General features: G+C 44.7%; 1 protein-coding gene across 30 annotated transcripts in view; it reads right to left on the reverse strand.

Annotated features, from left to right (window-relative positions):
* The window catches only part of CELF2 (CUGBP Elav-like family member 2), an 872498-nt gene that overhangs the window by 328680 nt on the left and 530935 nt on the right, over nucleotides 1–12883 (reverse strand). For 3 of the 30 annotated variants that reach the window (NM_001445138.1, NM_001445136.1, NM_001445137.1), the window contains 1 exon segment: nucleotides 3242–3396. In NM_001445138.1, the coding sequence (NP_001432067.1) occupies nucleotides 3242–3294 (53 nt within the window). In that variant the 5' untranslated portion in view covers nucleotides 3295–3396. 30 annotated transcript variants of the gene reach the window in all.

Genomic DNA, 12883 nt, shown 5'->3' on the forward strand with positions numbered 1-12883 from the left:
TATCCATCAGCTACATTTTCACCTAATTAACCGCCCTGATTACAATAATTAGTATTGATTCCCCCTTTGAATGACTTCCTAGGTATTCCAGCACAGTCTGCTCTTGCACTCAAGTTCTAGATATGAATATTAATCAAATGCCTTTCTTTGTTTTTTTTTTTTTGGCCCTGTGGGGATATTTCATAAGTGTATACACTCATATTTATAGAAAGAAAAACTGTGAGGTTTCATGTTCACACATAAAGGACTAATTGATATGTTGAAGTTAACAGATCGAAGCCTGGGGTCTGCTGGACACATCCCTGTATTTCTGAGCATCCCCGAGGCTCGTGTGTGAGGGGACAAGGGGTGCAACTGCAACGCTACTGAAAGAAGCCATCTTCCCACTTTGACCCTCTTGTGAGTCCCTTTCTCCAAGTCTGGGCTTAGAATTCAAATTTCTTTTGACATTTGTTTAGGTCATTCTAGAAGGGGATCATTCCCCCGTAGAGGCTGATGGCAGGATACAGATTACATATCTTGTTGCAGTTGTGGAAAGACATGGAGTCAAGTTTGCCAACTTTCAGCCACCTCCTCCTTCCCCATCAGCCTGGAGGAAAAGATAGCTGCGTGGCGGACACTGGAAAGGGGGGTGGAGGGTGTCCGGAATTCTGAACGCTCGTAGTGGATCAAAGCACAGATGGGAAGGGATTTCCCTTAACCTTGAACCTGATATGATCACCCAGGAATTAAAGTGAATAGAGCATGGGTAAATGATGATAATTTAGTCAAAAATTCAACATGGAGGTTTCCAAGATATTTATTTCGGCATGCTACTGACAAGCAGCTGGGGAGCACAGGACACTACTTTTTCCCCAAACCACACACACACACACACACACACACACACACACACACATTGCTTTGTGACCTTTGTTTTAAAATAAAAATTTCCCAGGAAAGCAGAATCTAGGTGTGCTGGCAGCAGTGGGCCAGCTTCAGATATAAAGCTTCACCAATTACCTTTTATGAGCTCATCCTAAAAGCAATTATTGGCATACCCAATGGAATGAGCAGTTCAGATCCCTCTGGAAGTAAGAGAACATAATCATAAAATCCACACTGCTCACAATGGATAACTTTAAAAATATTATTATCCTACAGATATGTTTTGGGTCCAGCCAGCCTCTGAAAATATTGTCAGTACAAAAATCTATGTTTGAGCAGGCAATGTATTGAGCTGGAACCATTCATTTTCATAACTCTGAATTAACGCCAACATTTTAACTTAAAAAAATTGAAGGGCATGTGCAAACGCTTAAAAAATGGTTAATGTTTCCTAACTGTTTTCATAAGAAATATATTTGTTCCTTGTTTGCCAGGGATATCACTAATTTGAACCACAATGTAATCCAAGAAGCAATATTTGTAACAAAATATATAAATGCATTTTTTTAAATTTGCCCTTTCAAATGATTTCCTTTCTGTTTTTAAAAGTTAAAATCCTTGATCTTTATACATTTACTAATATTTTTCAATAGACTGCTCGGGCACAAACAACTAATTAAAGCAAAACACTAGACTATTAGAAAAGATACATTCTTTACGGAAAGCCCCCTTAGTGACATGATTTTCATGTAGATCAGCTGATTTGCATGTAGATTTAATATTCTAGGATCAGTTCTTTGACATCGAATGTGAGGACAAAAATGTTTCTAATATCGGAGAAGTTTGAAACAGATTTTTCCATTTTTCTCTTTTTATTTAAAGTCTCAGTCTCACTGTTTGCACCTTAGAAACCAGTACTTATGTTATGAAACGAAAGATTTTTGCAGAGGTGAGGAATGCTTGCCTTGCACAGAAATGCATCTTATAAGCACATAATCATATATCAAAAATCAATATATTCCATAGAGACCTTTAACTCAACAATTTAACAGGCTATATATATAAAGATAGTTTGTGACCAAAATTATAAGGGCAAAAGTTCTCACTTGTCCTTGAATTTCTAAACTATTTACCCGGATTCCAGAAGTGGAGGAAGAGACTAGAAATTATAATTTACTTAAACATTAGAAATATTCTTTTAACTTCTCTTTCATGCTATGTAAGTCCACCGAATAGGCAAATTTTAAATCCTCAAGAATTAAATACTGTAGAGGCATGTCTGATAGCCAGGTATTTGCCAGAATGATAATGGTATTACAAGCAGTCTCAATCAATGAGTTTCTTTCTGTAGTTAACAGAGAGGTAAGCAATAAATCTCTAACTTAATCCAACCAACATAGCTGCAAAATGCAAAAAGCTCTATGAACGGCAGATATTAAATTTTTTAAAAGCACGAAACCACAAGCAAGCAGTCCTAAAAGCTCTCCATTTGGTAGAGTCTATACAAACAAGATTAAAGGAGATAAAAAGGGTGTTGAGAAAGAAAAAAAAAAAAACAAAACAAAAAACCCAGACATGCATTAAGCTAGTTTGACAGCTCCATTGTTCAACGGGTCCCATTGTTAGACCCATAGATGTAGTCAGTGCTACAACGTCTGCTAGCAAATAAACAAAAGACTACATTTTTCAAAGCAGGATGCCAATTCTATCATAATTCTTTCCCTGCTTCCCCAAAGGTGGCTCATTCTTGGTAGGCGGTAGAACCCCCAACACAGATGCAGGAAACAAATATTCGCTTTCAATACAGAGGGACCAGGACGCCATGCACGCACAGAGGTCTTTAAACAGGTATACATTTTGGCAAACAGGATAAAGTGGTCCAAACCTGGTAACACAGAAGGACTATTTAGGTAGGCTAAGTCCAGATTAGAGCGGTATCTGGAACGCAAGTCTAATATGGAGTCTCCTTAGCTCCTTTCTCGCTGATTATTCCGTGCAGAGTGCATAATAATGAAAGAGGCTTAGACATTGCAAAGGAAAAGACAAACCCAGAGCCAGATTCGGAGCCTTTAAAATTATCCACTGGCCGCGCACAAATAGCAGCGAGCAAATACATGATATGCTTGCAAAAGGCAACTCCTGAAAATATAACTCGTCCACGGGAGTCCTTTGCCTTTCTCTTGCTCGCTCTCCCTTTCTCCCAATCTCTTGGTCTCGATTTCCTTTCCTTCTCTCTTTCTCCCTCTCTCTAGATTCTTTCTTTCTTTTTTCCCCCCTTCTAAGATAAGGAAGCGACTTGCTTCAGAGCACAATGATTGTCTCAGCCGGCTCTAGAAACTAGCAAGGCATTCAAACAAAGAACACAACAACATACCTTAAAAGCAGTTCCTCATTTCTCATAGTAACAGCGGATTTGGGACAGCGCATGCTTTCTGCACAGATACACTGATAGTCTCAACAAAAGCCAGTTCAGAAGTGCGCTCCAACATCAATGCCACGGTAGCTGTTCACTAATGCGCGCTCCCCCTCTCTCCCCTCTCCCCCTCTCCCTCTCTCTCCCTCTCTCTCTCTCTCTCTCTTCCTCTTTCCCCACTCTCTTCTCCAGTCAAATTCTGAATGGTAGAGCAAAGGGGTTCCTGCAGATCCACTAAGTAGAAATAATCCTCTCTGACAAGTTATGTTGTCTAAGCATATTTTTCCATGAATACATGGTGCAGCCTATAGGGGTCTTGCTTGCATGCACTGGAGCCTGGCTGGTGTGAGTTCTCCTAATTACCATCTTCAGAAATTGGAAAGAAAAATAAGTAACTCCTTTACCTTTTTCTCTTAGACATTGCATAGCAAAACTGATTTCACGTTTTCTCTCTGCCATCAACTGTTAGCAAGCACTGCAGGTGACTCACAGATGATGTGGGTGGGTCAGGGTGCTAAAAGGGATTTGGGCTTCTCGTTTCTGGGACACTGAATTCACAGTTGGATTCATCTCTTCCTCCCCTCCTGTCCTCAGGAAGAGTGACAAGGGCAAGACCCTTAGCCCCACCCTGGGTTGAGGATGCAGAGGATCACGACTGGGGGACATGGGAAGATTTTAACTCTGTGAGCACCAGACTTCTTGTAGCTCAGAGCATAGTCCACCTGAAGCAGGACATCTGAAGGAGGCAGGCAGTGCAAAGACGGCTCGGTCATACTGAAGTCCTAAAAGGCACTGGAGCATCACCCTCAAAAGACCAATTAGATGCTCCTTGCTAAAACAAGAAAAAAAAATCAGCTTCCCTCCTTCATTATCCTCACCAGGCTTAGCATATACCGTTAGCCAAGGAAATACACACTGTACTTCTGCTGATTGGAATTATGAGAATTCCATGCAGGTTAGCCAAGGAAAAGAGCAAGTGCAACACGCACAGAAAAGATGAGATGCTGTGGACAGAATAGTCAGGTGTCCAAAACTGCAAATGAAGGCATTGCTCCAGGAGGTGTGTGTGGACGGGGAAGCCAAGAAGTCTAGGATGGAGGAAGGCAGAACACAGCAGCAATGGACAGGGATCAGGGCATCCTGGTTTCCTCACTCCCTGGGCCAAAGCACTTCACCTGCCTTCATCAAGTACTAATCCAGAGTTAAATATGTGTGGGGATAACAGTGGAGGGGAGAAAAGAATGGCAGGCCCCACTTCCCTCCCATCTGAAAATCTGGAATCCCCCCTGGTAACTTGCTAGATCTCTGACCTCTGAACTTCATCTTAGCCCCCAGACAGGGAACTGCAGATGTTCCAGAGGACAAAGAAGGTGCTCTCAGGGCTACTGCACAGTAACCTTGCTTAGTTTATCAACAGGGCTGATGACAATACGCAATGGTGACAAAAAGCTGGCCCCATACCTATTTCCATTTGTATTCTTTTTAGGGCCGAACCTTCAGCACATGGAGGTTCCCAAGCTAGGGGATGAATCAGAGCTGCAGCTACCGGCCTACACCACAGCCACAGCAACACCAGGTCCAAGCCACGTCTTTGACCTACACCCCAGCTCACTGGAATGCTGGATCCTTAACCTACTGATTGAGGCCAGGAATCAAACCCACATCTTCATAGATACTGATTGGGTTCCTAACCCAGCGGGCCACAATGAAAACGCCTCCCAAGGCTATTTCTAGACGGCAAGAAGATGACAGGATGAATGGCTTGACGGGGGTCCAATAATGAAGGGGGAACTCTGTCCTTACAACAACTGTATTTTTACATTTCCTTCCTTCACGAAGGCATCTGGAAGTTGCAGAGGGGACGTATCAAAACGAATTCCCCGGCCAGGAAAGACACTACATAAAACCTAAGGTGTTCTTCTGAAGCACCACCAACATCATGTCAATGAGTTTGGAGCCAGAGACCCCTGCAGAGAGAGAGAGAGTTGCAGCTGTGTCCCAAGAGATGCGTGGTGAGGCAGATGTCACCTCACCTCTCTGGACTCTCTTAGTCCCACCAGCTAAAGGGGAGCCACAAATGCTCACTTGTTTTAAAGCACCGGAAGCTTCTGTAATGAAACTGGGTACGTACCATCTGTGCAAATATTAACAATGAGTGGAATGAGCGGACTGCCTCTGGCCATGGCTTTGTCCATCAGAGAAGAGGGGAAGTAAACTGTTCTGACACAAAGCCCTTTTTTTAAAATACTTCCATCCAATTTCTAACAGGGCTAAACTACGAGGCAAGTACTAACATGTAAGACTAATGCATTTGCTAATCCATAAATAGATTCTTAGCACTGGGAGCCAGGGCTACAGTATATGGGGCTATTCCTCTGGTGAAATGAATTATGGATCCCTCATGGTAAGGGCTGGGATGGAATCAAACCACTAAATAGCTTAGACTCCCTCCGCTTCCTTTGGAGTCTAGGGACCTAAAGTAATGAGAATGCAATTGAGGTAAGAGTTTCGTATTTGTCCAAACTCCAGAAAGATGACTGATCAGAGGTCTTACATCCACCAACTTCCTGTGCTGAATCTGGGGATAGAAAGACGAATGACTATAAGGCAGGTATGTCATATTAGACAGAAATTCTTTGATTCCAAATCCACATTGGATTAATCTTTCTTTCTTTCTTTTTTCTTTTAAGGGCCACACCTGCAGTATATGGGAGTTTGCGGGCTAGGGGTTGATTCAGAGCTGTAGCTGCCAGCCTACACCACAACCACAGCAATACAGGATCCAAGCCACATCTGCGACCTACCCAGAAGCTCACGGCAATGCCAGATCCTTAACCCACCCAGTGAGCCCAGGGATGGAACCGGCATCCTCATGGATACTAGTCAGCTCCTTAACCCACTGAGCCACAAAGGGAACTCTAATCTCTGTATTTTTAATCCACCCAGCTGATACTTGATTAATATCTGTTAAATAAAGGAATGAATTCGTTTTTAACTCTAGCTGATACTTGATTAATATCTGTTAAATAAAGGAATGAATTTGTTTTTAACTCTAGCTGATACTTGATTAATATCTGTTAAATAAAGGAATGAATTTGTTTTCAACTTTTGGGACTTTGGGAAGACTTTTATTTTCAATATTCTTTTATGTAGATTCCTTAACGAATATGTGGGAGGAAAAAAACCACTTGTTATTCTAATTCAGGCACTCCTCTGGCACCACTCGCAACACTGTGAAGTCCTTGGGTGCCACTGTGTTTTACATTTCAAGACCTTTTCACGTTTCTCTGATGAGTCACCGCAACACTGTGGGGTAGGCACAGCTACTTTGCTGAAAAAGTTCAAGTGTAGAAGAATGAGCAACGTGCCCACAGAAAAGTGGATAATGAGGGAGTGTGGGAACTCGGTTTACCAACCCTGGATACGTGTTCTTTCCACTGTACTGCCCTGTGACCCAGTGGCCCCACTGTGCCCAGAGGTAAGTGACAGACACAGACGGGGAGGGCGTAGCTGCTAAGTAATGTTTATTGTAATGAAGAACCTTACAGCTTTCTAATGAGAATACCCTTAGAGAAGAAACAGTAAATGAATTTTAAAAAATTGACTCAAAGGTAATGCGAGGCTACTACTTCTCAATTCCTTTCAAAACTTTATTCCACGGAGTTCCCGTGGTGGCGCAATAGTTAACGAATCCGACTAGGAACCATGAGGTTGCAGGTTCGATCCCTGCCCTTGCTCAGTGGGTTAAGGATCCGGCGTTGCTGTGGGCTGTGGGTGTAGGTCGCAGACGCGGCTCAGATCCCGCGTTGCTGTGGCTCTGGCATAGGCTGGCAGCTCAGCTCCGATTCGACCCCTAGCCTGGAAACCTCCATACGCCTCGGGAGTGGCCCAAGAAATGGCAAAAAGGACAAAAACAAAAACAAAAACAAACAAACAAAAAATTTATTCCAAATGCAGGTTGAGTTGAAACTAGACAGACGAAAAGCTTTTGGAGACCAATTATTTTTCGGTCGCCTACAATAGGAATTCATTGTTAACAACTGTGATTATTATTAAATTTGGTTTGTAGGAGAAAGTTTTTTTGAAAGGATAAGGATCACAGCAGTAATTAGCAAAGACCGGAATGGAAACTTAGCTTCTTTCACCTTCCTCTATATTGGAAAAGCTTTTTTTTTTTTTTTTTTTAAACTGTAGAAATTAACTGTTTAGCTAATAATGGAAATTTGGTGAGGGAAAAACTGGAAAGGTACAGCCATGTGGAAGTACGGGGGTGAGCTGAGAATCAGCCAGATAGTGTGACCTTCCTAGCTTTGAGCTTCCTAAAAAAAATAAGATATAGTATGCGGGCATTTCTTTATGCTGCCGGTAGTTTCCAGAATAAAAAGCTGGATTTTCAAATGCAACCTTAACTACTCCAAGTTTGTTCTGCCTTCTGTGCATTATCTTTGCATGTTGATATGTTCATTGCAGAAGCAACGGGAAGTACCATTCCAGTGAGCAGGAACGACATGACGTGTGTTAGAGATACAGGGCCTGGTGGTACAGGATCCTTTGATGAAGGACGAGACACTGAAAAAAAATCCAGTCTGCCTCTCAGATTCCCATCGTCAAAGAACCATCTTGAAATGTGAAAGCGCTGAGGCTACTCAATCTCTAGTTGCTAGTTTCAGATGCTGCCTTGGTCCATTCAGGCTGTTAAAACAAATGCCACAGACTTTAGGGGGTGGGCAACAAATACGTATTTCTCACAGTTCTGGAGGCTGGGAATTCCTAGATCAAGGCACCAGCCTGGTCAGGTTCTCTTGAAGGCCCTGCCCTCTTCCTGGTTCAAAGCCGGGACCTCCCTGCCATGTCCTCATGGTGGAAGGGGTGCGGGATCTCTTTTATAAGGACGCTAATTTCACGAAGCTAGTCCGGAGACCCCACCTTCAGATGTCATAGCATTGCACATTAGGATCTCAACATCTGAATCTGGTGGGACACAGGGGCTGGGGGTGGGGGCGACACACATTCAGACCATAGCAGATACCAAGAGCTGCCAGGTGTAACTAAGAAACATTGTGATGAAAGATGGAAAGAACACACAGAATTTGCAACGTGGGGGGTTCCCACGGTGGCGCAATGGTAAAGAACCCAACGAATATCCATGAAGATGTGGGTTCGATCTCTGACCTCACAGCATTGTCTCAAGCTGTGGCATAGGTCGCAGATGCAGCTCAGATCTGGCAATGCTGTGGCTGTGGCATAGGTCGCAGATGCAGCTCAGATCTGGCACTGCTGTGGCTGTGGCATAGGCCTGTAGCTGCAGCTCTCATTTGACCCCTAGCTTGGGAACTTTCATATGCTGCAGGTGCAGCCTTAAAAAGAAAAAAAAAGAAAAAAGAAAAAGAATTTCCAAAGTGAGTATGAAGCAATAGCCAGGGTCTACAGGAGAGGGATCTGCAGCAAATTTCTTACGTGACACGCAGGAGGGGCTTAGTCAAGTGGGGAAGTCTGTGCGTGAGGGAGTGGGTTTCCATCCAGGGCTGAGCTTGAGCAGAGAACCAAAGCACCTCTGACCAGTGTTGCCAGCCCGCAGGAAGGAGGCGAAGCAGTGAGCTCAGCACACAGGAGCCAAAACAAATGGAACGTGCAAGACCCTGTGCCCCCTCCTGCCTTCAGGGGAAAAACCTCCAAAGCCCCCAAAACAAAGACAACACCAACCACTACCCGAAACATAAACTGACAGTTGGTTTGAAGTCAAACCTCAGCAGGGTTGGCAAAGAAAGGATCTGGTGATGATTTGAGGGTCTGTGGAAGCGGCGTTCCTCTCGCTTGAGGCCTCACAAAGGACCTCCAAGTCCTGCTTTAGAAGCAGGAGGCAGCCAGCCCAGTCACCAACCTAAGGGCCCTGCGTTCCAAACACACATTCCTTCTCCAAGTCATGGGACGATGTTTGCCAAGTGGCGATGTTTCACTAGGAGAAGTGGGACGTGGGGGTGAGTAATTAGCAAGAATAATTGATAAAGTGTCATATTTGTCAATGCGTGGGTGTACATCATAAGCCACAAGGTACTTAGAGCTCCAAGAAGCCACTTGAAAAGAGGCACTAGGTACATTTAAGAGATATTATTACAAAGTATAATAATAACTTGCTGGCTATTAAACAAGCGAGGCGATGAAAACAGACCCCACGAAGTGGGTTTGGAGAACTATGCCCAGGCAGGTAGGGAAGGGTCTGTTGAAGAGAAAGAGAAGAAAGTCAAGGATTTTACCATGAAAAAAATGGGCTACAGTAAGTAGCCTCGTGGATAAAATAACTAACTTTGGTTTGCAAATTCATACGACTTAATAAATAACAGGTTCGCAACTGCGTGGTCATTGTTGGCTGATGTTTTGCTGAGAGCCACTCTTGGGCACATGGGAAGCCTTGAGAAGGCCACAGGCGAACACGTGTCAGTTATCCATTAATAGTTGCATAGAAGATGGGCCACATTGATTATCACTATTTTTAAAGACAGACATATGCACACAAACAACTTTCCTGTCTGCTCAGGCAGCCATGTCCCAGAGGTTCTGTCACCTGACCATTACGGGCCAGTCCTCGATGGGCATTTGATAGTTTGGTGTACGATCCCTCTTTCTTGGAGGTTTCGATCCTAGGGAATCACAGAAGGTGAATGATGCAGGTGTCATGAAGACCAGGGGTGGGGCGGGTAGCCTTCGGATGCGAAGGCCAGACCAAGATGGCGACTCACTGATGAGGCGACGGAAACGACACGGAAACCCAGATGGTTTGCGAGAGATGCTTCTGAAACAACCACAACAGCAGGTGCTTTAAATGTTATGCTGCTTTATATATCACTCTCTGAAATGAAATTAGCTATTTATTTGCTTGTTGACTATGTCTTTCTGCCATCCAAACCCAAGTTGCATTAAAGTAAGAATTCACTCCATCTTATCACCACTTTGGACCCATGTGTAGCATATGGCAGACACACTTAATAAATGTGTGTTTAACAGCTGAATTTCTTTGCGAAACACCCTTTTTGTTAAGTGACCCAATCTCAGTGACTTATAACTATGTGACATGACTTTCGAAATACCTTACTCAACTATAAGCAGTCATTAGGCTAGACCCCAAGTACGACAGAAGGAAACAGCCCTGTTCCTGACTTTAAGACCATGATAGGGTCATTGAGATGGAATGGTAAGTTTGCTCTTTTCTTTTTTTTTTTTTTAACTTTATAGGTACATAGAAGATAAAGTGATAAATGACTTAATTCCCTCATTACTTTCCATCAGTGCTGAAGTTTGGCAGCTGACAAATTGCAGGCAGGTGGGACAGTGCTGAGGATGAGAAGAGGACACAAAACTTTTAGAGTTGGGAGCAATGGGAGTCGGAGGGAGGTTTGTGGGGTATCTGGGAAAAAGCAGGTGTCCTTACGGGCAGGGAGCCAGAATCAGAAGGCACTCTAACTTTGTACTTCATTCATTTTCAGTCGACCTATTCCATGTATCTGACTCTTTATATATGTTGGGAAGTCACTTCCTTTCCGTCAGGGTAGTCCTGCCCTACTGCCCTCTCAGTTCACCAAGATGCCCAGGGATTTATAGCAAGTTACCCTCTTATTAGTCCCACTCACCTCCCACTATTAAAAACAAAACAGTAAATGCTATTAGATGCCACACACACCTTCTCAAGTCAGTTTCCTAATGACACGTATCCTCGCTTTCAAAAGCACGTTAATTGGATAGACATGAAACACAACACTGGCCTCTCCATTCCTGTTACGTCAATTACACATCGTTATGGTGGACATCGGACATGCGCTAAGAAGGTGACCAAGTCATGCTCATCAAAGGAAGGTCCTAGAGGACAAAAGCGTAGGGAAGACGAGGCAGAAAGTGGCCCCAAGTTGAGGGAGGGAGGACTTTGCATTCCAGACGAAAAACTGGGTGTAGGAAGGCATCGAAGATTCTAAACAGCTCCAGCTCTAGAAAGGTAACTCTGGTTTCAGTGTGGAGCGTGAGCCAAGAAGACAGAGGAACGTGGGGGGTAGGGATGCAGCGGTGGAGCCACTGTGTAGCTCGGAGGCCACGTGGCGTGCGAGGTGGTCTTCTCTTCGTGGACTACTGCCCATTGGATGGGCTTGTTTGAGATCCTCCACATAAAGTACTCGGGAGTTCCTGTTGTGGCTCAGCAGGACCCAACTGGTATCCGTGAGGATGTGGGTTCGATCCCTGGCCTCGCTCAGTAGGTTAAGGATCTGGCCTTGCTTCAAGCTTTGGTGTAGGTCACAGACATGGCTTGGATCTGGCGTTGATGTAGCTGTGGCGTAAGCCAGCAGCAGCAGTCCCCGTTTGACCCCTAGCCAGGAAACTTCCAAATGCCATGGATGCAGCCCTAAAAAGGAGAAAAAAAATATATTAAAGCACTCAGTTCCCAGAGCAACCCAGTGAATGGACACTACTACCCACAACACACTGGAGACAGACCCAAGCCCTCGCAGGCAGTAATACTGGCAGAGATGGGGCGGGCTCAGCTCTCTCCACTGTTCCACCTTGTCCAGGCAGTAAGAATCTACAGAGAGGAAACGGGTAAAAAGCTGTTTTAGGGGTAGAATCATGATGGGGACAACTGAATGGGTTGAATGGAGAAAAGAGCAAAGTCAAAGATAATTCTGATGTTTCTAGCACGCACAGTCTGGCAAAAGGGTGACACTGCTAACGGAATGAAAATCAAAAAAAAGAAAAAAAAAAAGCAACACTGGGCAGACGAGGAAGATAACGGGCTCCACTGGGTATAAAGCGGAGCTTGAGATGCCTGCAGGCAGGTCTGCCGAGCAGAGAGGCAGTTAGCACCTCTGCAGGGAAGGGGATTGGCCAGGAGTACTGAGGGCCAGACAGGAGAAACAGACCAAGACCAGAACCCCAGGCAAACCAAAACTGGAGGAGGAGGCAAAGAAAGACACCCTGGTGAAAAAGAGGGTCAAAGGCATCATTGGGCAGCTGGAGTCCAGCGGGAGGTAGAAAACACATGCATGTGAAGCTTTGAGCTCCCTGGCTGTAGAGGAGACTGTGAATTATTTGCTCAGATGCTAAATGAAAAGGCACAGCCACGCAAATAAGAGGCAGGAGCATCCAGAGAGCCTCGGGAATCCATTGGGAACTGGGCCCATAACTCCAGAAGGCAGCCTGATTTGAAAAGGAAGCAGGCCACCTGCACAGCTGTGTGGTGGCTGGAAATGGGGGGGTGGGGGTAGGGGTTGGGGTGAGCTGAAAGCTCCTGGCTAAAATCCCTGTTTGTTCTGGCCTGACTCTGACCCAGCATTCAGCTACATGCCCTGACTTCTGAGACCACAGGGACAAGTGCCCTGCTGCTCCTCGACGGCATAAAACTAAAAACCAGATGGGGCGGGCTGGGGGCAGAGCAGTGCACCCAGCTTGCAGAAGAGGACAGCAACCATGCAGAACAGACTCAGGTGCTACCATAGGCACTGGATCCAACAGTTCAAAAAGGCAAGGGCAAAAGTCGGTTTTGAAGGTGGTCGTGCATTTCTCCGGATAAGGATTCCAAAACTTATAAGGAGCTATCAGCTCTAGATGTGGAGAGCATATCCA

Source organism: Sus scrofa, chromosome 10 (assembly GCF_054392235.1).
Source record: "Sus scrofa isolate SSC_HxYL_T2T_F1_AM1 chromosome 10, Sscrofa_HxYL_maternal_Yorkshire_Landrace_v2.0, whole genome shotgun sequence".
NCBI classification, from domain to species: Eukaryota; Metazoa; Chordata; class Mammalia; order Artiodactyla; family Suidae; genus Sus; species Sus scrofa.